General features: G+C 46.8%; 1 protein-coding gene across 2 annotated transcripts in view; it reads right to left on the bottom strand.

Annotated features, from left to right (window-relative positions):
• Positions 1-27,643, bottom strand: part of P3H2 (prolyl 3-hydroxylase 2) — a 126,073-nt gene that overhangs the window by 64,248 nt on the left and 34,182 nt on the right. Inside the window, exon 1 of one of the 2 annotated variants that reach the window (XM_079977868.1) lies at positions 21,265-21,706. The exons of the other annotated variant lie outside the window; for it this stretch is intronic. Coding sequence (XP_079833994.1) covers positions 21,265-21,285 — 21 coding nt within the window. The 5' untranslated portion in view covers positions 21,286-21,706. Of the gene's footprint in view, positions 1-21,264; positions 21,707-27,643 lie in introns of those variants that run through there. 2 annotated transcript variants of the gene reach the window in all.

Genomic DNA, 27,643 nt, shown 5'->3' on the forward strand with positions numbered 1-27,643 from the left:
GGGTTAGCTCAATGAAGACTTTGATCCAGTCTGCAGCAGCGGGGAGGAAAAGCAAACTCCATGCTAAGAATCATTAGGAAAGGAATTGAAAGTAACCCTACTGATATCATAATGCCTTTGTAGTTGTCGTTTAGTCGTGTCCGACTCTTCGTGACCCCATGGACCAGAGAACGCCAGGCACTCCTGTCCTCCACTGCCCCCCGCAGCTTGGTCAGACTCATGCTGGTAACCTCGAAAACACTATCCAACCATCTCGTCCTCTGTCGCCCCCTTCTCCTTGTGCCCTCCATCTTTCCCAAAATCAGGGTCTTTTCCAGGGAGTCTTCTCTTCTCCTGAGGTGGCCAAAGTACTGGAGCCTCAGCTTCACGATCTGTCCTTCCAGTGAGCACTCAGGGCTCCATGATCACTGCAGATGGGGACAGCAGCCACGAAATTAAAAGATTCCTGCTTCTTGGGAGAAAAGCAATGACAAACCTAGACAGCATCTTAAAAAGCAGAGACATCACCCTGCCAACAAAGGTCCATATAGTTAAAGCTATGGTTTTCCCAGTAGTGATGTACGGAAGTGAGAGCTGGACCATAAAGAAGGGTGATCACCGAAGAATGGATGCTTTTGAATTATGGTGCTGGAGGAGACTCTTGAGAGTCCCATGGACTGCAAGAAGATCAAACCTATCCATTCTTAAGGAAATTAACCCTGAGTGCTCACTGGAAGGACAGATCGTGAAGCTGAGGCTCCAAGACTTTGTCCACCTCATGAGAAGAGAAGACTCCCTGGAAAAGACCCTGATGTTGGGAAAGATGGAGGGCGCAAGGAGAAGGGGACGACAGAGGACGAGATGGTGGGACAGTGGGGACTAAACAACAACAACATTGTGTGAGCGCATTTTGAATCCTGTGTACAGTTCTGGTCGCCTTGCCTCAAAATGTGGGATGTGATTGTTGAATGGTTACTTTAAATGTAAAGGTTCATCATTGTTCCACCTAATGTGTATGTCTTTAAGGGGCCAGAGCAAGGGCCAGAGCAAGATAACGAGACCCAGCTTTACAGCTGTGAAACATAGCAGGTGCTGCTGAGTTGCATTGATTAAGGTGTGTCAGCATTTGCATGTAGTATATAAGGAGCAGCACCTAGCTCTCCCATTACCCTGGGGGTTGGGTTGGTGGTTGGGTCTGGTTTGTTGTTAATGTATTTAGTGTATAAGGAGTTTTTGTTTTTTTGTAATTAAAACCTTCCTTAAGTTATTTTTGAGTCCCTTTCTTTTTAATGCATGATCTCCCCAGCAAGCTCTCTGCGGCGCTACCATACTGCAAATAGCCAACATCTTTGGTTATGGGCCCAGCTGCTGAGTGGATGACTGCATATTTTTGGACTCTGAGAAAGGTTTGAAAACTCCTTCTCCTGTTAGTGTAGTTTTTGTGGGTCTGGAAGATTTCCAGAATGGTTGACCGGGTTCCTGAAGCTGAGAAGGCTCTGGTCTTCCCACAGCTAACAGATGAGAACTATAGTTTATGGTCTTTTCAGGTGGAGGCGCTTTTGACCTCTAGGGAAGTATGGACCTATGTAACTGATGACCCTCCTGACCCTGTAACTAATGCTTGGTCGAAAGGAGATGCAAAAGCCAGGGCGATAATTAATTTGGCAGTCAGCGACCAGCAAGTAGTCTATATAAGGAATAAGAAAACTGCCAAAGAAATGTGGGACAGTCTTGCAGCAGTGCATATTAGAAAAGAGTCAGCGTCTGCATTGACGTTTTTCAAGCAGCTGTACCAGACGAAGTTGCAGCCTGCTGGCGATTTGGCAGCACACTTGAGACGTCTGGAGGCAATACGCGGCGAATTAATTCGAAGGGACATGGACATACCTGATATTCAGTATGTTTTTATCATTCTTTGTTCCCTTAATGAGGACTTTGATGGTATAGCTAGCCAGATATCTGCCGTTCCACCAGCACAATTAACTGTGGAAGGGGTGACGGCAAGATTAATGGGCGAGTTGGATAGAAGGGAGGCTTGTGCCATAAGCACTCCTATTTCCAGAAGTAATGAGGAACGCCATATGCAACCTTTTGGTGATGCGACTGCATTTAAAGCTGCAAAGCGTTGTTGGTTCTGCAATAAGCAAGGACATTTTGCAAAGGACTGCAGATCCAAAAGAAAGCAAAGTACTCCTAAGCCTGTTTCTGCTCGTCAGTCACGGTTGTCATCCCAGCAGCCAACATCGCACCGTAAAGACAGAAATGAGCCGCGAGCTTTTCATGCTCGGACTGCAGATCATAAAAGAATTAAAGGTGCCAAGTGGAATTCTTTTATTGTGGACTCAGGAGCTTCTCACCACGTTTGCAACAATGGAAGCTTGTTTATTTCTTTCGAAGAGGAAATTGGTAATGTACATTTAGCCAATTCACAAGTCTTGCAGTCACTTGGCAGAGGTACTGTTAAACTTGACTCTTTAAACATAACAATAGCGAACTGCATTTACTGCCCATCAGTGGACAATTTATTATCAGTAAGGTGTTTTGCTCGTCAAGGCATAAGTGTGCGTTTCTTAAATTCAATGTGTGAGTTTTTTGAGGGGAACAAACGTCTATTGTATGCCCGGGACTCTGATGGTTTATATAGACTGTATTTTCGCACCTACTCCCAATCGCCTATAAATTGCAGAGCAGCACAGTCAAGCCAGGGGTTGAGGAATGTAAGGCCACATTCTGGGTGTGTCCATGAGGCGCACAGAATTCTGGGACACTTGAATTTTGCTGATGTAATTAGGACGAAGAATATTGTTAATGGCCTCAACTTAAAACCATGTAAATTCTTTATGCAATGTCTATCTTGTTGCAAGAATAAGATTAAGGTTGCACGCAAGGGTAGGTGCTCAGATAGGAAAGTAACTGAGCCATTTGAGCGTGTACATTGTGACTTAGTTGGGCCACTCCCACCATCATTAGGAGGTTCAAAGTACTGGCTCACTCTCATAGACCAGTATAGTAGATATTGTTGGACTTATGCAATAGCTGAGAAGTCCCAAGCATTTGAGAAGTACAAAGTTTTTTGCAACTGGGTAAAAACGCACTTTAACAAACCAATTAAGAACCTGTTTTCTGACCGGGGTGGGGAATTTGTTTCCGAGGATTTTGAGAATTTCCTGGAAGCGCAGGGGACTACTCATGAGTTATCTTGCCCCCGAAGTCCCTGGCAAAATGGGCTTGTTGAGGTTGTGCAGCGTGACCTGCAGGCAGGGGTTAAAACTTATCTGCACGATGCTAATCTGCCCAAAGACTTTTGGGCTGAAGCGCTTAATGCATTTTGTTATGTTAGAAATCGCAGTTATCATTCTGGTTTAGATGTCACCCCCTATGAGAAGCTGTTTAAAAAAACGCCCTAATCTGAAATACCTACGCATTTGGGGTTCAGATGTAACTATGCATTATCCCGCTAAGCAAAAATTGGGTGAGCGTAGTGTTCAGGGAAAATTAATGGGCTACCAGCAGGGGGCGTACAGAATTTACATACCAGCAACTGGCAAATTTCATATTACCAGAAGCATGATACAAACTGTAAATTGGAATGGAGTTGCTGTTTTCCAAGATACTGACGGTATAGATAGTACTGAGGAAGAAGAGGAAGAAGCAGCAGCAGCAGCAGGAAATGGTGCTTCTGAATTAATGGAAAAAGACGAAAAGCCTGTTGAATCTGATAATTTGCTTGGTGATTTAAAGTCACAGGCACCCGAGGGGAGGTTAGATTCTCTTGAGTTTTCTGACCATGAGCTTAGCCTACAGGCACCTCTTCAGTCTGACAATGATGATTTACAACCTGAAACTAGTGGTTCACTTAGTCCCATTAAGTCTGAGGAGTCTGACTCTCCTTCTGGACTAAGACGTTCAGATAGAAAGAGGCAGAAGCCACAACGTTTTGCAGATGAACATTTTAATACTGTGTATGCGGTTTTTGAGCCAAAAAGCTACAATGATGTTCAGAATTTACCTAAGCACCAAGCTGTAAATTGGTATAAAGCTATGAACTCCGAGATAGCTTCTTTAAAAGAGCATAACACTTGGTCTCTTGTACCACAAACCCCAGATATGAGACTTATTGATTCAAAATGGGTTTATAGAGTTAAAATGAATGACAAAAATGAAGTTGTAAGGTACAAGGCAAGATTAGTTGCTAGGGGTTTTCAACAAATTCCAGGCGAAGATTATGATTTGTGTTATTCACCAAGTGTAAAATATGAAACAGTTAAGCTTTTGTTAAAAGATGCATCACAACGTGGACACTCTGTTTACCACCTAGATATAAAAACTGCCTATTTGTTTGCAGATTTAAAAGAACAAATTTTTATGCGTGTCCCTGAAGGCATAGACGCCGCTGAAGGTTTGGTATGCAAATTAAATAAATCCCTTTATGGTCTGCACCAAAGTGGAAGGAATTGGCACCAAACTTTAGCAAAAGAATTGCTGGATATTGGTTTTTCACAAGGAAAGGCAGACAACTGTGTGTTTATAAAGGAAGGGGCAAACTCTGTAACAAAGATATGTGTGTATGTAGATGACGTGTTAATTTCTACAAAAACTAAACAGGAATATGAAGAGGTAGTTTCACAGTTACAGAAGAAATTTGATGTGGTGGAATTAGGCATAGCTAAAAATTACTTATCCATGCAAATTGAGAAAGGCAAAAATGGATCTTTTCTGGTTCATCAAACTGCAAAAATTGATGACCTTGTTGAAATGCTACGTTTAGAAAATGCAAATGGGAAGGAAACGCCTATGGTGTGTGGTTTCACCTTTACAGGTGAAGATAAGCCATTCCCTAACAAAACTTTGTATCGTTCTGCTATAGGCAAGCTAAATTTCATTCAAAGAATCTCAAGACCAGATATAACTTATGCTTTTCACTTTCTGGCAAAATTTGTGGAAAAGCCTACTACACAATGTTTCTCTGCTCTTAAGAGAGTGGTAATGTACCTTAAACATACCAAACATTATAGGTTGCAGTTTACGTCAAGTATTGACAAAGGTTTTGAAATTTTCTGCGATGCATCTCATGCAGTGGAACAAAAGAATTGCAGGGGTGTGTCTGGTATGGTGTTTTGTTATAACGGTTGTCCATTTGAATGGAAGTCCCAGACACAAACCATTATTTGTCTCTCCACAACAGAGAGTGAATTATGTGCATGCGTTCAGGCCACTCGTGATGTAGAATGGTATCTGCAAGTATTTGCAGACCTACAGATGCAAGTAACGCTACCAGTAAAAGTTTACCTTGATTCCCAGAGCGGACTCGCTATCCTGTGTTCAGAGACCAATATGCAGCGCACTAGAGTCTTAAGATTACGTTTGCAGTTTGTAAAGAAACTAATTGCTGACGAAATGATTGTATTTGAATATGTCCCAGGTGATAATCAAATTGCGGACATTTTTACAAAAGCACTTCCAAAGGTTACACATGAAAAACATGTACAAAGTATGCTTTATGTTTTTGTTCCACAATGATGAACCGCAGGGGAAATGTTGAATGGTTACTTTAAATGTAAAGGTTCATCATTGTTCCACCTAATGTGTATGTCTTTAAGGGGCCAGAGCAAGGGCCAGAGCAAGATAACGAGACCCAGCTTTACAGCTGTGAAACATAGCAGGTGCTGCTGAGTTGCATTGATTAAGGTGTGTCAGCATTTGCATGTAGTATATAAGGAGCAGCACCTAGCTCTCCCATTACCCTGGGGGTTGGGTTGGTGGTTGGGTCTGGTTTGTTGTTAATGTATTTAGTGTATAAGGAGTTTTTGTTTTTTTTTTGTAATTAAAACCTTCCTTAAGTTATTTTTGAGTCCCTTTCTTTTTAATGCATGATCTCCCCAGCAAGCTCTCTGCGGCGCTACCATACTGCAAATAGCCAACAGTGATACATAAGTAGCAGTCAAGTACAACATTCCTTGTTTTCCTAGAGTGGACATGTGGGGGAATGTTTGGTCCAGCCAGTTGAAAACTTCCTGTTTCCTCCTGGCTGGGACATACTTCCTTTGCATGTGACTAGAGGTGGGCGTGGGGACGCAGGTGGCGCTGTGGGTTAAAGCCTCAGCACCTAGGACTTGCCAATCGAAAGGTCGGCGGTTCGAATCCCTGCGGCGGGGTACGCCCCCGCTGCTCGGTCCCAGCGCCTGCCAACCTAGCAGTTCGAAAGCACCTCCGGGTGCAAGTAGATAAATAGGGACCGCTTACCAGCGGGAAGGTAAACGGTGTTTCCGTGTGCGGCTCTGGCTCGCCAGAGCTGCGATGTCACGCTGGCCACGTGATCCGGAAGTGTCTCCGGACAGCGCTGGCCCCTGGCCTCTTAAGTGAGATGGGCGCACAACCCCAGAGTCTGTCAAGACTGGCCCGTACGGGCAGGGGTACCTTTACCTTTACCTTTAGAGGTGGGCGTGACCTTACCTGTCCAGGTAACAAAAGGACAAAGCAGGCTGCCACACACTCTCTCTTTGACTTCTTCTGTCATTGGAGCAGCTTTTTAGCTAGAAATGTTCAGCCAACAGAGGACACTGGGATTATTCCCCCATATGGGATAGCTCAGGGGCCAGAAAACTTTTTCAGCAGGAGGCCGGTCCACTGTCCCTCAGACCTTGTGGGGAGCCGGACTATATTTTGAAAAAAGAAAATGAACGAATTTCTATGCTCCACAAATAACCCAGAGATGCGTTTTGAATAAAAGCACACATTCTGCTCATGCAAAAACACCAGGTAGGCCCCACAAATAACCCAGAAATGCATTTTCAATAAAAGGACACATTCTACTCATGTAAAAACACGCTGATTCCTGGACCGTCCACAGGCCAGATTTAGAAGGTGATTGGGCTGGATCCGGCCCCCGGGTCTTAGTTTGCCTACCCATGGGATAGATCCACATGTATATACTTTGCAACTAAGTCTGCCTTTAAAGGAACTTACTAGGAACCTAATAGCGGGAGGCTTACACAAGCCTGCAATCAGCTGTGCATTTAAAAGGGGAATGTAAAACTCTGCTTAGTTAAGGAACTTGCTAGCGCAACTTAGAAAGGGTATTATTAAACAATATATCCTCTCCTGCCTCCCTGAACATTCCCTCAAAAAGGGCATTGTTGGGTTGGGAAAGGTTCAGAAACAGGCAAAGAAAGTGATTAAGAAGGTATAGAGACTTCCTTGGAAAGAAAGGTGGCAACATTTGAGTCTTTTCAGTTGAGAGAACAGAAGGAGAAGCGGTGACAGGATAGACATTTATAAAATCATGCTTGGCATTGAGAAAGTGGACAGAGGAAAGTTTTTCTTCTTATCACTAGAACGGGGGAACATCTAATGAAGCTGAATGCTGGAAGATTTAGGACCAAAGAACATGATCCCAACCTCTCAGTGGATGTGGATTCATTGCCAACTGAATAGCTTTGGTCTGCACCCAAGATTTGGCTCTTTCGCTAACTAGTCTCGACTGCGCCTGATGCCCAGGCCCTCGAATGTGAGCCTCATGTCCCGAAGCCAGGAATGACGACACCAGGAAACCTTCCTTGGCTTTCCCCAGCTGTTCTGGTGGCTCAGGACAAAGAAGGGGCTAGCCAGCTTGGCTCGAGAGGGGCTAATGCGAGAAAGCTGGTCCTATAAATGTCCATGACCTCATCCCACCAGAAGAAAAATCAGGAGGGAACGCAGAGCTGGTAATTCTCAGCAGAGGGGGAAACAAATGCTGTCACAGCAACGTTGGCTCAAGGCAAATCTAAAAGAAATGTAGTATAAACACTGACAACTGGGAAACACTGGCCTGCGAGCGCTCCAGTTGGAGAACAGCCTTGACCAAAAGTGTAATGGACAGTGCTGGATTTACGTATAAACTAAATAAGCTACAGCTTAGGGCCCCACTCTCTTGCCCCCCCCCAAAAAAAATTCACTATTAATATACTTCTTCTTGATTGTATTTCAGTTCAACAATTACTTTGATAAAATACATATTTTGTTACGTGCAAATGGCTTTAGATACCTATGAGGTCCATAAATGACCATATAGCATATATTCAACACAAAAAACAGTGACAATTTGTTGTTGACAAAGGACAGCTGGACATATCAAGGGCCCCATTACTTTCAGTAGCTTAAGGCCTCATGAAAACTAAATCCAGCCCTGGTCATGGATTTTGAAGACGCTCAAACTCAGGACGAAAGGGAGAAACGTGCTAAGAGGACGGCACGCTTGGCAAACCCTCACCAGGATCAACTCCCGCCTGGAAACCTATGTCTCCACTGTGGAAGGACATGTGGAGAATTGGCCTTCACAGTCACTTATGGACTCACTGTTCAGATTGTGTTCATGAAGACCATCTTACTTGGCTATGAGAGATCGGAGGAGGAGACTTCTGGTGCTGTGCCCATCCCTATGCTTAACTGGAAATTATCTGAAACTGTGAATTTGCAGTGCCGGACCTCAAGCTCACAAGCAGGGGAGTGGACTACCAAGGCCTACGAGCCAGAATGGCTGTGCTCTGCCTCCGCAGTTGAAGCAGCAGTGCCTCTGAATCCGAATTGCTAGAAACCACTGGAGGGAAGAGTTACTCTTGCGCTCACGTCTTGCTTGCGGGTTTCCCTTTGGCTATCTGGGTGGCCACTGAGAGGACAGGATGCTGGGCTAGAGAGAACATTGGTCAGATCCAGTAGGCTCTCCTGATGTTCTTAACATAGCCATCATACTGTACTGTTTTTAATATTCAGTTGGAAGCCGCCCAGAGTGGCTGGGGAAACCCAGCCAGATGGGCGGGGTATAAATAATAAATTATTATTATTATTATTATTATTATTATTATTATTATTATTATTATCATGGCTATTAGCTCTTGCTAGCCGTATCCCCCAGGAATTTGCCCAATCCTCTCTTAAAACCATGCAAGCTGGGGGCCTTGGGGGGAAGGCAAGCAGCCCTGCTCTCCCAGGAGGACATCTACCTTATTTCCCTTGGTGCACTTGAGCCTAGAAGGTCCCAGGAGTTCTCATTCCACTTTGGCCAGGGCCTCCCTGGGTGGTCTAAGGCAGACTGACGTCTGTCATCCTCCCCTTTTTCTGCAACATGTGGGGTGGAAATTTCCAAATATTAAGTTTTCCCACAATTTTTTTCTTTCCATTTCTAAATATATATATATATGAAATGTTTCATAACCTTGGTTAGCAACAGGACGAGGATTCTGGGTTTTGAACGGGATGCATCTGTGTGGGGAAATTAATTTGGGGGCAAATTAACTCCAGATTCCTTTGGGATGACCTGCGTCTGAAAGAGACGGACTGAAGAATTTGGAGCAATTTGGACGTGGAACAAATTGCCTTGCCTGTGAAACTGAAATCCAGGCAATTTCTAAATTTGCAATATAAATGAGCACATGCTGTTTCCATGCAAATGTCTGTCCTCATTTTGGCTGTTGCATCTCCTGTTTCAAGGGGATGCCTTAGGGTCACCCTGAGATGCACTACAAAAGGTGGAGGACAATTGTTCCAATCCATGTGCAGACCAATGGCCTGAATGCTACTGGCTAGTGTCTTCATCAGTGTGGCAGTTCGCTCCACAAAAGACCTATCGATTTCCACACTGGGTTGGGCCCAGGTACCATTTGCACACGACTGGCCCCAAGTTTTTGAAGACCAAAGTTGGAATCTTCAACCAAAACACGCTCAATCAAACCTGACTCAACGCCTTGATGAATTGCAGAAGAGCCAACTGTGAGATCATCTCTCTAACCTGCTATTCATTATCTGACTTGCAGAGCATCCTGGCTTCCCTATCAGTTTATTACGGTCCAAATATTGACACCATTGAGTCGATTCCTCCCAGGCGTCCAGCATCACATTTCCAGGATTGTTCTGTGAAACAGACAAGGAACCGGCTGCTCAAAAGCAAATTGCAAGCACCTCCTGTGGTCTCTGGTCCCTGCTTGGCAACTGTGGTGCTTCACCTGCTGTTTTGGTGATGCCTTACAGACATCTTTATGGCTCTCCAGGGAGAGCAGTTTCCACGGCAGAGGGCCAAGGCCATACATGACATCCACAGGGTCTTGGCAAAAGGGGAAATCCACAAATCCTAGTGAAACGCTGTGGGAGGATGAAGAAAAGGAGAGAATATTGCAACGAGGCTGCTGTGCCTTGAGCAACGCTGACCTTTTCCAAGACTTTGAAATTTAAGCCCTTCCCTGGGACAATGGGATGCCTGTAAGGCAAAAGGCAGGCAAGCTTTATGCTGCCCCCCCCCCCCAGGGAGTTCCCCCCACACTCAGCCAACTCATTGGCACCTGTCATGACAGCCGATCCCTGCAGCCAGAAGGAAGTGCTATCATGTCTCCTTTTCAGAGCCCCTGTTGCTCCGTGTCTGTAGAATTCTTCAAAACACAGCTCCCAGCGATGCTCGGCATTTATAGCAGGGCTTTGCCTCGGCTCCAACGGAATCCTGGATTCTAAACCAAACTGGGACAATTTGGGTCGGTTTGGGATTTGGCTAGAGCAGGTGGGGGCAGTCCTGGATTGCCCCAAGTCAGATCAGATCCACAGGAACAATCCAGGACTTTCGAAAGAGGGGAGCAGTCTGGTGGTCAGGAGAAGGGGAGGAAGAGATTCAGGCCATTATCCTGTGCGGGTTTATTTATTCCCTACCCTTCTGACCTCAAATTGGTCAAGGGCTGAGGTCCTGGTTGAGTCTGCCTTGAGTCAACCCAGGTCAGAGTGGGGCCACTCCAAAGTGCCATATCAGGCCCTGAATTGGATCGGGGGGGGGGGAGCAGGAACTGCCCTTTTTTAGACAGTAGTTTGAATACTCTATAGTCAACTGTGCCCCCCCCCCCGTAATTCTCATAGGGCTCCTGTAAGAGGCTGGGATGGTCTCTGTCTTCATCTCCAGAGGCGGCTGGGGGCAGGATTCCTGCTGGCTGGGAGGTGGACACTAGACCACTTTTCATTATCCTTTTCTGCTGCACCTGGAGAACAACAGCCTGTCGAAGGAGCCAGCAGGTTTGGCCCTCTAGCCCTGCCTGTAGTTAGCAAGAACTTTGCCATAGCAATCGCTGTTTTCCAGTGGAAGCCTATATATTTTGTGGCCATGTGATTCCTGGACTATCTTCTCTACCAGTTTGCATTTCACCCACTCCCTAATAATGACCTTGGCTCCACTCGGCTGGTTCCCCCTTGTACACATTACGTGATCTTGGACTGTCTTCTGGGCTCCTGACCTCAGTTATCTTTCATTTCCTGCCCTGTCTCCTTCCACGTTGCAACTGCATTGGAGCAGTGAGCCTACAAAGACTCTCTGGGAATTCTGCAAAACACACACACACACACACACACACACACACACACACGAAATGCCTCAATCTTCAGGCATAGTGAAAGAGGAGAGAGCAAAAAAAAAATGGCCTGAAGCTCAACATCAAAAAAACTAAGATCATGGCCACTGGTCCCATCACCTCCTGGCAAATAGAAGGGGAAGAAATTGAGGCAGTGAGAGATTTTACTTTCTTGGGCTCCATGATCACTGCAGATGGTGACAGCAGTCACGAAATTAAAAGACGCCTGCTTCTTGGGAGAAAAGTAATGACAAACCTAGACAGCATCTTAAAAAGCAGAGACACCACCTTGCCGACAAAGGTCCATATAGTTAAAGTCTGTATACTGGTTTTCCCAGTAGTGGTGTATGGAGGTGAGAGCTGGACCATAAAGAAGGCTGATAGCCAAATAATTGATGTTTTTGAATTATGGTGCTGGAGGCACCAAACCGATCCATTCTGAAGGAAATCAGCCCTGAGTGCTCACTGGAAGGACAGATCGTGAAGCTGAGGCTCCAAGACTTTGGCCACCTTATGAGAAAAGAAGACTCCCTGGAAAAGACCCTGATGTTGGGAAAGATGGAGGGCACAAGGAGAAGGGGACGGCAGAGGACGAGATGGTGGGACAGTGTTCTCGAAGCTACCAGCATGAGTTTGACCAAACTGCAGGAGGCAGTGGAAGACAGGGGTGCTTGGCGTACTCTGGTCCGGGGGGTCACGAAGAGGAGGACACGACTCAACGACTAAACAAGAACAACAAGATGAGCAAGATAAACTTTGTAAGAGTTGAAATCCTATATTAAAGACCACCGAACCCTGGAGTTCTTGTATGAAAGTTTGACTCTTCCTCGTGTCGATGGTGAGCTTGGCAAGAGCTGAGAAGGCCTGGCAAACACTTTTGAGTGAATTAATCACTAGCCTGTGCTGCTACCACCCATGTATTCCCTTTGATGCACCAGAGTCCTCAACATACTCTTCAAATAAATATCTGAAGATGGGGGAAGCTTGCTTTCTCCTGCTCTGGAGGGCAGGACCCAAATCAAAGGATTCAAACGACAAGAAAGTCGATTCCCACTCAATATAGAGCCATTCAACAGGGGAAAAGACTTTCTGGGACTCTCCACCACTGGAGCTTTTAAAGGAGAGCTTGGATGGCCATCTGTCAGGGATTCTTCAGCTGCGATTGCTGCTTTGCAGGGGGTTGGACTAGATGACCCCTGGGGTTCCCTTCCAACTCTACAGTTCTATGACCTAGGAAGGTTGTGGACTCTCTTCACTGGAGGTTCTTAAACAGAGCTTGGGTGACCACCTGTTGGGGATGCTTTAGTTGAAATTCCTGCAATGCAGGGGGTTGGAATAGATTACCCTTGGAGGTCCTTTCTGTGATGGCCTGGGACTTGGGCTCAGATTCGGAACCAGAGGAGACTCAGTCTGCACCGGATCCTTTGCCTCAGGCATCATCTGAACCAAGCCTGGGGCCTGATCCTGAAGAGACCCAGTCTGCACAGGTTCCCCTGCAGCAAACACCAGCTGGGCCGAGTCCGGGGCCTGAACCTGCCCTGGCTCCAGATGCAGGGATGACCTCGTTGTCTCCAGCTGGGCCATCACTTACAGCTGCTCCACTACCGGTTGGGTCAGGGGAGGCTGAGGTGGCCTCTGGGTCTAGTAACCCACCGATGTCTCCCGATCTGCAGAGACTGAGGTCTGAGAGAAGGAGAGACCTGAGTACTCGCAGGAGGAGTGCTCGCCTTTGGGTGAGACAGGGAGGTGAGTCGCCAGGGGATCAGGACCGGCTGTTACCCCGACAGAGATAAAAGGCTGTCGGACCCTGCCCCAGGTTGCGGGAGCAACATTGCTGTTTGCTAGATCCTGCCTGAGATCCTATACCTGTCCTTGCCTGGTTCCCTGCCTCGTGTCCTGTCTTGGCCTGTTGGACTGACTCCCAGCTGAACCTTTGGATTCTGGACTGGACCTGGACCGTGGTTCTCGGGTTACCCCCAGGCCCAGCACACTTTCCACCTCTACCATTCTATAAGTTTATGCACCTTCCCCCCAGCTGCGTCCACAAAGGTCAGCGATGCCACGTCCTGTACCCTCGCAGATGTTGGGCTTCTCCTTGCTTGAGAGCAGAAGCTCCCTACAGCTCAAGTGAGAGGAGGAAGCCCAGTTTCTCTCTCCGCCTTCCACCATGCTTCCCCCATTTCTAATTTAAGCCTTCCTGTCCCTTCCTTGATCCAGCACTACTACTTTGGCAGAGACTGGGAATGAGTCATGCGGCTCAGGCTTGTGAACTCAACTCCCCCCCCCCCGCCCGCCCCCGCTCTGCACTCCCTGTTCCCAGGAGCCTGGACGAACCAGAGTCCTTTTTCAGAGGCACAAAGAGCTCTTAACAAGGCCGCCCCTTTGTCCGCCAGGCCTAGCTCTATCAGCTGTTTGCCAGGGCCAATTAAAAGGAGTCAGCCTGATGGACACAGATAATTTGCAGACTAATTAGATGCAAACTGCACAGGGGCACAGGAGCTGACTGGGTTTGAGCAGGATCCAGAGATCCCTGGACCTTTCCCTTTCTGCGCCCCAGAGAGGCAGCTTTGCACGTCCGTTTCTGCACCGTGGGAGGTGTGGGAGAGGGTGTGTGTGTTTTATTTTGTAGGAAGCAGGGCAGGGTTTGGAAAAAGATTCTGTTTCCTGACTTGCTACCCATCAGAGTAATAATAAATAATAATAATAAATTTTATTTATATCCCGCCCTCCGAAGCCGGGTTCAGAGCGGCTAAGAACAGTAAAACAATAAAACATTCTAAAATCATTCCATTATAAAATTAATTCCAATCAAATTAATGGCAACCATTGGGTTAGAAGTTTTGTGAGGATTGCCAGAGGAGGGGGGTCAGGCTGCGCCCTGACCAAAGGTCTGGTGGAACAGCTCTGTCTTGCAGGCCCTGTGGAAAGATGTCAAGTCCCGCAGGGCCCTAGTCTCTTGTGACAGAGCGTTCCACCAAGTCAGGGCCAGTACTGAAAAGGCCCTGGCTCTGGTTGAGACCAGCCTAACCTCCCTGTGGCCCAGGATCTCCAAGATCCTTTTATTTGAAGACCATATGGTCCTCCGTGGGACATACCAGGAGAGGCGGCCCGATAGGTACGAGGGTCCTAGGCCGTATAGGGCTTTAAAGGTCAAAACCAGCACCTTGAACCTGATCCTGTACTCCAGGACTGTACTGCAGCTGGTATAGCACTGGGTGAATGTGATCTCGCAGCGAGGACCCCGTAAGGAGTCTCGCCGCGGCATTCTGCACCCGCTGGAGTTTCTGGGTCAGTCTCAAGGGCAGCCCCATGTAGAGCAAGTTATAATAATCCAGTCTGGAGGTGACCGTCGTGTGGATCACAGTGGCCAGGTCAGGGCGAGAGAGGTAAGGAGCCAACTGCTTAGCTTGGCGGAGATGAAAAAATGCCGCCTTTGTTATAGCTGCTATAGTAAGGGGGACTGTGCTGGATAGGGCCCATGGCCTGACTCAGAATAAGCTGTCTCCATTCAGAGGAGAGGACTATCGATGTCTACTAGTGTTGCCAAAGAAAATGCCCATCACGTACCCCCCCTTCCCTATACATCTGCTGTGTGCTCTGCCACATGTCTCCAGGACGCACATGAAACAAGTGTCTCCTTATGTCGTCTCAAAGCACCCCCAGGCTGTGACCTTTCTTCAACATTTAAGACAGCTACTTTCACTCTGTTAAAACAAGAAAAACCTGGCTTTCTCTGTGGAACTATGTACAGTGGTACCTCAGGTTGCATACACTTCAGGTTACATACACTTCAGGTTACAGACTTAGCTAACCCAGAAATAGTACCTAGGGTTAAGAACCTTGCTTCAGGATGAGAACAGAAATTGTGCGGCAGCAGCGGGAGGCCCCATGAGCTAAAGTGGTGCTTCAGGTTAAGAACAGTTTCAGGTTATGAACGGACCTCCGGAAAGAATTAAGTACGTAACCAGAGGTACCACTGTATAAGGTAGTTTGTAAAAGTATGATTCTTGAGCCTATAGTGTGTGGGCATGCTATCTTGCATTGTGGGTGTTACGGAAATTACAGGGGGACGGACACGGACACATCTTTAAAGTTGTGAAATGTTACAAATGTTATGCATAAATGTATCCTTTTGACTTGACAGCTCAGGGAAGTTGCGTAGCTTTAAAAATCATATAAAATCAACTCCTTTGCCAGTTTCCTTCATTCCACCGCCAATTTGCTTCATCGGCCAAGGACTTGATGGCCCAATTCCCCAAGTTTGTTACTGGTCAGAGATTAATGAACTGGAGTGCTCTGATGGTGTTTCCTGCTTGGCATGCCCTTGTGGTCTCTTCCAACTCTATGATTCTATGATTCTATGATTCTATGATTCTATGATTCCAGATCCTGCTGAACATCTCTGTGATCATGCTGACTACCCCACAAAACCCTATTTCCAATGTCCATGCTTTGTATAAACGCTGTCTGGAACTGTGTGAAAACACGTTCGTATTCAGGAATGGGACACCTCAGTCTGCCTGACCTCACCTAGTATTGGATGTAACCCTGACACTTATCCGAGGTGCCCTGGCAGAAAGGAATGCCCTCCCCCATGCCAAAATGCAAACTTTTAAGAGGAGTTGTGTTCCTTTGGGTCCTTCACAAAGGGGGCGAGACTGTGTTGCAAAAGATAATAAAAATCAGCCTTGCTTTCCGTGTATTTCTGCCTCAGTTCATTAATCTCTGACCAGTAACAAACTTGGGGAATTGGGCCATCAAAAGGGATGCCCCTATTTTCTGCTAACAGTTACCAGTTCTGCCTCCACAGTTTCTTTTATGTGTCCTGGATCTTCCAACTTTCAGCTTCCTGGGATGTCCACAAGTTCTAACGTTAGGGGAGAAGGAGAAAACCTTCTCTCTATCCACTTGGGCCAGGCATAATTTTATAAACTCCCACCATGTTGCCTCTCAGTCTCCTTTTCTCTAAACTGAAAAGTCTTCCTGTGCTTCTGTTGGGGGGCATTGTTGAATGTTGACTATTTCTACATGCATGATTACGTGAAAACAATAAAAATAAAAATGGGGGGGGATTCTTTGCCCCCCTCTGAAAGTACACACTTCCTTGCCAGAAAGAAGTCGAAGAGAGCCGTCATCTACAGGGAACCCGGAGCCATGAATCTGACCCAGGATTTGGCTGCCCTGCAGCTGTGAGAGGAGGAGACAACATTAATTGCATTTTTCCAGCTGGAAAAATAGGCACAATTCTTGATCCCGAACCCCCGTGGTCAGCCACCCCTGCCTGGCCTCCGATCACTCTTCTCCTTGAAGAAAGCAGGGGCCTGAGAACAACAACTGCCCTTTTTCCAATCTAAACCAGATTACTCTGACCTCAGCTATACTTCCAAGGACCCCAGACACACATTCCACAACTCATTGCCCTGCACTGCCGGTTTTTCGACACAAGCTCAACAGACGCATTGTGTGAGTGGGCAATGTCCTGGAATAATTCGCGGGCAATGCCTCCCACAAGGATTAACCAGGCACTGTCATGCCAAAGTAGCAGCCAGTTTACCTACAAGATCGCCCTCCCCTACACAAATAAAATGATGGATTGATTGATTGATTGATTGGTGCCCAAAAGTCCATCTTTCACCAAAAGTCCAAGCCTGGACAAACGTCAAAAACCTCCCTGCTCTATGGCCTGAGTCCAAGACTTGCCACCCCACCGAGGTCAGCCCTGAACAATTATTAATATTTATTTATTATGCGGGTGGTGCTGTGGGTTAAACCACAGAGCCTAGGACTTGCCGATCAGAACGTTGGCGGTTCGAATCCCCATGACGGGGTGAGCTCCCATTGCTCAGTCCCTGCTCCTGCCCACCCAGTAGTTCGAAAGCACGTCAAAGTGCAAATAGATAAATAGGTACTGCTCCAGCGGGAAGGTAAACGGCGTTTCTGTGCGCTGCTCTGGTTCGCCAGAAGCAGCTTAGTCATGCTGGCCCCATGACCCGGAAGCTGTACGCCGGCTCCCTCGGCCAGTAAAGCGAGATGAGCACCGCAACCCCAGAGTCAGCCACGACTGGACCTAATGGTCAGGGGTCTCTTTACCTTTACCTATTATGGGCTCATTAGCAAAGCCCTTTAATGAGAAGTGGGTTGAGGGCCAACCTGGATAGAAGATTCCACCCTGATGCAGAATCCAAGATTATGCGTGGTTAGCATACAAAATTATAGAGGCAGAGGGGGCTCTTCTGCAAGAGGGCTTTCAAAGACCCCAAAGGGATCTGCATTCCAGGGACCCAGGAGGCCAGAAATATTGGAATTCCAAACCTGAGCAGCTGAAATTACTGGAAGGGTTTGGGCCACTCCCATTCTGATAAAAGACTCTCCTTGCAGACATTTAAAGCATTGATGTGCCAAAAGACTTGAGGGGGGGGGGCTTCTGCATTTTGTTTGATCTTTGCTATTGTCAATCAGTTATTGACAATGTACTTTTAAAAGCAGAATGGGGAGATAAAAATTCATGGAATTTTCAGAGGTGGGGTGAGTATTTACTCTTACTGCTTTAAAAGAAATTCCATGTGGAAATATGTATATTTTTCAAGGTAAAAGGAATGATTTCCCCCCAAAACCATGAGAATCCCAGTCTTGGTGGCTTCATAAGAACCCTAAAAGAGCCTGCAGGATGAGGCCAGTGGTCCATTCATTCCAGCATCCTGTTCTCACAGTGGCCAACCAGATGCTATTCATTGGCTGCCCACAAGTTAGATACTGTAGATCCTTTTAGCTTATGAGATCCCCCCCCCCCCGAGATGGGTCATTTGCCAAACCCTTGAATAAAGGTAAAGGTAAAGGGACCCCCGACCATTAGGTCCAGTCGTGGCCAACTCTGGGGTTGCGGCGCTCATCTCGTTTTACTGGCCGAGGGAGCCAGCGTACAGCTTCCAGGTCATGTGGCCAGCATGACTAAGCCACTTCTGGTGAACCAGAGCAGCGCACAGAAACGCCATTTACCTTCCCGCCGGAGCAGTACCTATTTATCTACTTGCACTTTGACGTGCTTTCAAACTGCTAGGTTGGCAGGAGCAGGGACTGAGCAACGGGAGCTCACCCCGTCACGGGGATTCGAACCGCCCACCTTCCGATCGGCAAGCCCTAGGTTCAGTGGTGTAGACCACAGTGCCACTCTTGAATATTAGCCACCAAATAATTAAGACTAAAGGTCTTCCAGAGTTTGGCAATACAGTGCTCTTCTCCACTGCACATGGTGGGGCTTACTTTTGAGTAAATATTCACAGGGTCCCTTGAATTCCAGTCATTCCACACCATGCAAAACAGCCCCTCTGTCCCCATCTAGGGGAATCCCAAAGTCTTGAGTACTGAGCTGATAATGCAGCTCTTCAGAAATGGGAAAAGTGGGGGGAGAAAAGGGGACTCGCCCACAAATTCCATTCAATAGGCAAAACAAACTATGTAATGAATTTTGTTAAAAAGGTCCCCTCACATCTGCTCAGCGTCACAAGACGGACGTTCTTGGCTGAGGTTTCGCGACTTGGCAGGGCCCCTCACATCGAAGAACCCAGGGATATAAACAAGGCATCCTGACATATAAACATCCTTGTAATTAATTACCACACGGCTTGAAATTAATTGCAGTGACCATGCCCCACTGGGGGGTCTCCCCCTTCCACCTCTCGGGGCCGAAGGGAGAGAAAGACCAACAACAGGGGTCGCCCAGCTCAGAGCCAAAAGGGAGACACAGAGTGTTCCAAAGTGTTCCAGCTCAAATATTCAAAGGAACCCATCTTTCCCAGGACATCTACCCAAATCCAGATGTATGGACTGCGACAGCTTCGGGTCTGTTCTTCATCAACCTAGGGCCTTGGAAGATTTACATGATGCAAATGATTTAGGTGAGGTATTAACAGGAAAGTGGCTAAAGTCCAGGAGAGAGACAATTCCAAATCCTTTCCAAATTCCAGTAGAGACTAAAGGCAATGTTCAAGCAGCAAAGATTTTCTTTGTGTCTACTGCAGGGAGCGACATATGGAATTCATGGCTAAAGATAAGAGAATAAGAAATAGCCTTCTGGATCAGGCCAATGGCCCATCTAGTCAAGATCCTGTTCTCACAGGGCCAAGCAGATGCTTGTGGGGAACTTGCCCAATCCACTCTAAAAGCCATCTAAACTGCTGGACATCATTGCCCCCTGTGAGACTGAGTTCATGTGGGGCTGCCTTTGAAGGTGACACTGCAACTAATCCAGGAATGCAGCAGCCAGACTGGTGACTGGGAGCGGCCACCGAAACCACATAACACCAGTCTTGAAAGACCTACATTGGCTCCCAGTACATTTAAAAGCACAATTCAAAGTGTTGGGGCTGATCTTGAAAGCCCTAAACGGCCTCGATCCAGTATCCCAGTTCCCTTGCTGTGAGGTTACAGGGAACCAAGCAGAGGACCTTCTCGGTAGTGGCACCCATCCTGTGGAACACTCTCCTGTCAGTTGTCAAGGAAATAAACAACTATTTTACTTTGAAAAGACAACTGTAGGTGGCCCTGTTTAGGGAAGTTTTCAATGTCATGTCTGATGCTGTATTGTTTTTAATATTTGATTGGAGTGGCCCAGAGTGGCTGGGGAAACCCAGTCAGATGGGTGGAGTATAAATAATAAATCATCATCATCATCATCATCATCATCATATATATATAAACCCATAAACTCATAGAACTGTAGAGCTGGAAGAGATCACGAGGGTCACCTAGTCCTAGTCCCAGCCCCTTCAATGCAGGAATCACAGCTAAAAGTTCCCTGCCAGGTTGGCTACCCTATATCTGTTGACAGACCTCCCACAAAGGAGAGTCCAATACCTTCCTTCCTTTCATTCTGGCCAGTCTTCCAACATTCAGCTACAATGAATGTCCTTGAGTCCAGTGTGATAGAAGTTGGAGGAAAATATCGCCTCCATCTTTTAATTTTGTGACTGCTGTCACTAATGCAGATGGTGACAGAAGTCATGAAATTAAAAGACGCCTGCTTCTTGTGAGGAAAGCAATGACAAACCTAGACAGCATCTTAAAAAGCAGAGACATCACCTTGCCAACAAAGGTTCATATAGTTAAAGCTATGGTTTTCCCAGTAGTGATGTATGGAAGTGAGAGCTGTACCATAAAGAAGGCTGATCGCCAAAGAATGGATGCTTTTGAATTCTGGTGCTGGAGGAGACTCTTGAGAGTCCCGTGAACTACAAGAAGATCCAACCTCTCCATTCTGAAGGAAATCAGCCCTGAGTGCTCACTGGAAGGACAGATCCTGAAGCTGAGGCTCCAAGACTTTGGCCACCTCATGAGAAGAGAAGACTCCCTGGAAAAGACGCTGATGTTAGGAAAGATGGAGGGCACAAGGAGAAGGGGACGACAGAGGAAGAGATGGTGGGACAGTGTTCTCGAAGCTACGAACTTGAGTTTGACCAAACTGCGGGATGCAGTGGAAGACAGGAGGGCCTGGCGTGCTCTGGTCCAGGGGGTCACGAAGACGCGGACACGACTAAACGACTAAACAACAACAACATCACCTCCATCACTAACATAGAACATAGCCATCGTAGCTATTAGCCATCAAGAGTGCAAGTCTCCTGCATTTTCTCTTCCAAAAGGAAACCACCCCCCAACTTGGGGGGAGGCCAGCAGGCAACAACAACTGCGGCCCACCAAGCATTTAAAGAGCAAAAAAACTCCCAGTGCAGGGAAAATTGCTGTTATCAGCAAAAGCTCTCCCAGGTACACGGGAAGGGGGAACGGTGCCGTGCGGCTGCCCAGCGAAGCTGTGTTTATGTTTGGAAGCGAAGAGTGAAAGTATGGAGACAGAAGGACCAATTACCCCATCTGGAAGCTGGCAAGAGAGGAAACCAGGCTGTAGGGGGAACAGATCAAGTTCTAAAACACTCACACTTTTTTCCACTGACTTCATTGGGCTTTGGCAAAGGCCCAGCCATTCAAGAGCAGCCTCCGTGGCCGTCCTGGGATTTTCATTGAGTAAATAAAAGAAGTCGCATTTCCAAAGGATGGGAGCTCCCTCAAAAGAACAAGAGTTTCCTCGGGAACGATCTTTCCTCTTGTATTAGACACCGTAGCGAACTTGGCGAGACCTGACACAATCTCCCGTTTTCCACCGCAGCTACCGTCAGTCTTTGGAAATGCTGGTCCCCTTGCCATCTAGCCAGGCCAGGCTTGGTGATGTCACAATGTCTAGATTAATCCACGGTCGGAAACTTTCTTTCTGCCTCCCTCTCCTCCATGGTGTGGCTTCCATCTCACACCATCTGTGGGCCTGGGGATCTGGCAGAAGGCATCCACATTCTGGAATCTCCTTTCTCTCCATCCCTGTTTTGCAGCCGCTGGAACTTGCCTTTGCCATTGCAGAGTCTGCTACCAACCGATAGGCTGACTGTCAGGCTGTCTCCTTGCATTCAACGGATTTCCAGTGGAATCCAAAGAACAGGGAATGCCTCATCATCGATGTTGTAATAAAGCGATTCCATCTCTGAATCAGGAAACATGACAAGTTACTGATGTTTATAGACTTTTGGGGAGCATTATGAGGTTGTCAAACTTTGAGATGGCGTCTTCCTATATGAAATCTTGTATCTTAAAACATGGTTTTGTGCTGATCACACTTCTGCCTGCCTGTCCAAATGCAGCTCTCCTGTCTTCCACTGCCTCCCGCAGTTTGGTCAAACTCATGCTGGTAGCTTTGAGAACACTGTCCCACCATCTCATCCTCTGTCGTCCCTTTCTCCTTGTGCCCTCCATCTTTCCCAACATCAGGGTCTTTTCCAGGGAGTCTTCTCTTCTCCTGAGGTGGCCAAAGTCTTGGAGCCTCAGCTTCAGGATCTGTCCTTCCAGTGAGCACTCAGGGCTGATTTCCTTCAGAATGGAGAGGTTTGATCTTCTTGCAGTCCATGGGACTCTCAAGAGTCTCCTCCAGCACCAGAATTCAAAAGCATCCATTCTTCAACGATCAGCCTTCTTGATGGTCCAGCTCTCGCTTCCATACATCACTACTGGGAAAACCATAGCTTTAACTACATGGACCTTTGTTGGCAAGGTGATGTCTCTGCTTTCTAAGATGCTGACTAGATTTGTCATTGCTTTTCCCCCAAGAAGCAGGCGTCTTTTAATTTCCTGACTGCTGTCACCATCTGCAGTGATCATGGAGCCCAAGAAAGTAAAATCTCTCACTGCCTCAATTTCTTCCCCTTCTATTTGCCAGGAGGTGATGGGACCAGTAACCAGCATGACAAATGTTCAATGCGGAAAAGTTTCTCCAGCTCTGCGATTCTAGACTATGCACTCTGCTATAGTTGAAGGCCGCAATGCCAAATTCTGCCCAAAGAGAGACTCTGTCGGGGTGTGTGTGTGGCATGCACCTGAATATTTGCCCTACTACTGGCTTTTGTTTTTGCTGTTTATGAGGACTTAAGAGCAGCCTTGCTCAAAGATTTAAATCTCCCACATTATTATTATTATTATTATTATTATTATTATTATTACCAGGGAACAGGCCCCATGTCATTTCTGCAAAAGTGGCCTGTTTTGTCTTTAGAGCAGCAATTTTAAGGAGAAAAGTTTGTGGGGAAGCGAAGTTAAATTCTTCAGTGCAATAAATTCCTATTTGACAGCATGCCTCGCTTTAACAATTCTTTCAGCTGTGCAACGTGTTTTATTTTGGTTGCATGTATATTGCTTTGTAACGGCTTCGGGTATCCAAATAAATAAATCACACCAGCAGCGCCTCTGAATTGAGACTGGCTTCCTCTGTGGCTTGGAAACAAAGTGAGCTCCTCCGAGCTCCTCCACAAGTGATCCTTCCTTGGCCATTCTCCCTGCTCCTTAAAGGACCCACTGAAGATCCGTGGGGTGAGGTGCGGGAGCCTTCGAAGCCTCTTGTCTGCCATTTGCAGGGCAGGTGCGAAGAGGCATTTCAGACTGAAAGAAACAGGTTTCACATTCTCACTTCCTAAAACAATTTGCTGGGAGATTCACGACAGATTAAAGAAAGTCCTTCGTAACGCAGTTAAACTATGGAACTCTCTGCCACAGGAGGCAGTGGCAACCACCAACCTGGATGGCTTTAAAAGAGGACAGGACAAATTCATGGAGGAGGAGAGGGCTATCGATGGCTCCTAGCCAGGATAGCTCTGCTCTGCTTCCATAGCGGGAGACAGCAATGCTTCTGAATACTACATGCTGGAAACCAAATAATAATAAAAATAATAAAAATAATTTATACCCCGCCCATCTGACTGGGTCTCCCCAGCCACTCTGAGCGGCTTCCAACCAAATATCAAAAACAATACAGCATCAGACACTAAAAACTTCCCTAAACAGGGCCGCCTTCAGGTGTCTTTTAAAAGTCAGATAGTTGTTTATTGCCTTGACATCTGGTGGGAGGGCATTCCACAGGGCAGGTGCCACCACTGAGAAGGCCCTCTGCCTGGTTCCCTGTAACCTCATTTCTCACAATGAGGAAACCGCCAGAAGCCCCTCAGCGCTGGACCTCAGTGTCTGGGCAGAACAATGGGGGTGGAGATGCTCCTTCAGGTCTACTGGGCGGAGGCCGTTTAGGGCTTTAAAGGTCAGCACCAACACTTTGAATTGTGCTCGGAAATGTCCTGGGAGCCAATGTAGGCCTTTCAGGACCAGTGTTATGTGGTCTTGGCGGCCGCCCCCAGTCACCAGTCTAGCTGCCACATTCTGAATTAGTTGTAGTTTTCGAGTCACCTTCAAAGGTAGCCCCACGTAGAGCGCGTTGCAGTAGTCCAAGCGGGAGATAACCAGAGCATGCACCACTCTGGCGAGACAGACAGTGGGCAGGGAAGATCTCAGCCTGCGTACCAGATGGAGCTGGTAGACAGCTGCCCTGGACACAGAATTGACCTGCACCTCCATGGACAGCTGTGAGTCCAAAATGACATGAAGGGAGTGGGGGCTCTTGTGCTTGTATCCTGTTTGCTTGTTTCTCTTTGGGGTATCTTCTTGGCCACTGTGAGAATAGAATGCTGGACCTGATGGGTCATTGGCCTGATCCAGCAGGCTCTCCTTATACAAATTGAAGCTCAGCTAGCTTTTGAAATTCAGACTGTTCTGAATTTTGCCATGCAGTCCTCCAGATAATCAGTGTGAAAATCATGGATTAGGTTACAGTGTGCATAAACAAAGGCATATATCAGTGCAAATAATGTCCCAGATGTGTTGCGTTAAGGGAGCTTGCATGGGGAAATGTGCATTTTGCACTAAAAGGCTGATGAATTTTCACGAGGCCATTAAAAAATAAGTTGCAAACCCATGTAACTCTCTTGAGAACAGGAGATTGGGAAAATGAGCAGAGGTGGGAGAGATGTCAGGGTAAGAACAGAGTCCCAAAGTACAGTGGTGCCCCGCAAGACGAACACCTCGCAAGACGGAAAACCAGCTAGACGAAAGGGTTTTCCATTTTGGAGGCGCTTCGCAAAACGAATTTCCCTATGGGCTTGCTTCGCAAGACGAAAATGTCTTGCGAGTTCCTGCGGGTTTTTTTTCCTCCCCCCCCTTTTTCTAAGCCACTAAGCCGCTTATCAGCTGATCCGCTAAAAGCCGCTAAACCGCTAATAGCGCTAATCCGCTAAGCTGTCAACGGGCTTGCTTGGCAAGACAAAGAAACCACTATACGAAGAGCCTCACAGAACGGATTAATTTCGTCTTGTGAGGCATCACTGTACCTGGTTTTGAACCACACAGGTAAAAGCTGCTTCCCTAGATAAATGACTTGGGAGCCATTTCTACTGAAATCACTGAGACTCACATCCAAGCAAGCAGACTTTTCGGAGAGCAGTGCCTGCCAACACCAGTCTCCTGGCAGCCCCTGTACCTGAGTGTCGAAGCATGAGGCTCAAGCTCAGCCCAGTTTCCAAAATCGGCAGCTCAGCGATTTGCGAAAACCAAGTCCCCTTTCCGACACATCTGGACTGCATTTGTGCAACAGCAATTTAAAAGTGCATTAAAGAGATTCATCTGCTCTCTTACCACCAGGTTTTTTCCACTCGTGGGTTTTAAAGTTTTCCAACACTATACTGAAAGTGCTTTTAAAAAACCCCCAAAACAGTGACCTTGGGAGAAGAGTTCAACTCCCCCATTCAAAAAAACATAAAAATGAAATCCAGTTTAAGATCTACTTAGACAAGCACTGGTTTTGGACAGAGAGAGGTAATTTTAGTACATTTGCACTCTTCCTCCAGTGAGCTCAGAGTTATCACCCCAGTTTTATTTTACAACAACCCTTTGAGGTTGGCAAGGCACCTGAAGTTGAAAATTGCCAGTTAGTTCCAAGCAGGGCTATTTTTCTAGAAAAAGAGGTGTCAGAACTCACCATAAACATGTCACTTGTTCTTTTACAACAGCCCACCTGAGAGGGGCTAGTATCCCCATATGGGATAGATCCACACATATCTACTTTGTAACTTAAGTCTGCCTTCAGGGATCCAACTGTGAACTGATGATGTGAGTAAACTTTTATATACTTTACACAAGATTGTCGTGTGTTTATTCTTTTAAGAGGGATATAAGGGAACTTTCCAGGAACCTAACAGTAAGAGGCTTAAACAAGCCTGCAACCAGCTATCTGCTGTGCATTTAAAAGGAGAATGTAAGACTCTGCTAAGTAAAGAAATGTGCTAGTGCAAGTTAGGAAGGATATTAATAAACAATACAGCCTCCCTGAACATTCATTCAAAGGTGGACGGGAACCCTTTGGATTGATCCTGATACAGAGCTTTTCTTTCTTCAATCGGTATAAGAAGAAACAGGAAGAGAAGCAGACTTGCCTAGGGGCAGAACCCTGCTCTGGAGGACAGGAAACATGCCTGGCCCTCTGCTAAAGGGTGCAAAGCTCAAGTTACAGGACCTCAGTGACCCGGAATGGGAAGCCAAATCGTTCCTCTGCCTTTTCCAGAGGTCAGTAACTGGATGAGGGCTCCAAGCGTCATGAGGAACAACGTTATAGTCTGTGCTCCTGCAAAGATTGTGAAACGAGGCAATGGCTTTCTGCTGAACAAAAAAAACTCTCTCCTGGGTCCCGGTTGAAATTTGAGGGCGTTCCCTCCCCAGCTGCAGCAGGACCACCTGTTCATATGACACCTCACACCTGACCGGCTCCCAGTGACCCATGCTTCTCCCACTGCCCAAGAAAGTCCCAATTTGCAAGCCTTACTGGTTGGACAGCAAGCTTTATGGTCCCAGGAACAGCAGTGTGTGTGTGTCTAAGATGGAGTTTTAAGAGTTGACTGGTGAGGTCAATGGGAACGGTGCCCAGTGTCTGTCAAAGCCAGGACACTTCATCAAAGGGCTTTTAAATGTGAGTGCAGGAGATTTCTGCCAAGCAATGTGAACATTTTTTAAATGGCAAATAGGTGGTCATATCAGCGGAGGGGGGCGGTGGAGGGAGAGGGTTGGATTTGGCCAGGCCAGTAAGCTGACGCATACCCAGATTGTATCTCAGCACATGGTGTCGCAAGTGAAATGAAGCAGGAGGCCCTGGACAAATTCTGCGGGATCCAGAGATCCTGCTGGCTGCTTCTTCATGCAGCACCTGGTTAAGGCAAGAGCATTCGCTCCCACTAACTTGGATGGCTTTAAGCATCAATGGCTACTAACCACAATGGCTTTGCTCTACCTCCCCTGTCCAGGAAATTAGTACTCTGGATGCCAATCGCTTTGAATCACAATTGGGGAGAGTGAAGTTGCTCTCAGGTCCCGCTTATGGGCTTCCCAAAATGAAAATCTGCTTGGCCACAGAGAGAACAGGGTGCATTTAAAAATGTGCATTTGAAGAGAAAATGTGCTAGAAAATGAGATCTGTATCTGTGGTTTAATCACGACAATTTACTAAGTTCTGATCCACTTAATAGGCTGGGAGGTGTGGAACAGGTGAGCTTGTTGCTGGAATTTGCAAAGGTCAAATTCCTCAAGCCCAGCCACCTTCAGGGACCTTCAAGACTTGTGTTGCGGTTGTCTTTTTGCAGGTGTGTTGTGCAATGTTTCATTGACACATTAATAATGGATTTATTCCACTTTATTGGTTGCTGTCTGGCACTTCCTCAAACTTATCATATTACTGCATTATTGCTGTCAGGAGGGGCACTTTTGCAACAAAGAATTGCAGAATTTCAGAGTTGGAATGGTCCTCTCCTCCAACTCCCTACAGCGCAGAAGACACAGCTAAGTCACATAAGGCAACAAAAGCAAGTCAAACCCTGTCCCCGGCAAAAATAAAATCAAGGTATGAAAAGGGG

This window comes from Podarcis cretensis, assembly GCF_951804945.1.
Source record: "Podarcis cretensis genome assembly, chromosome: 5".
Classification (NCBI taxonomy): domain Eukaryota; kingdom Metazoa; phylum Chordata; class Lepidosauria; order Squamata; family Lacertidae; genus Podarcis; species Podarcis cretensis.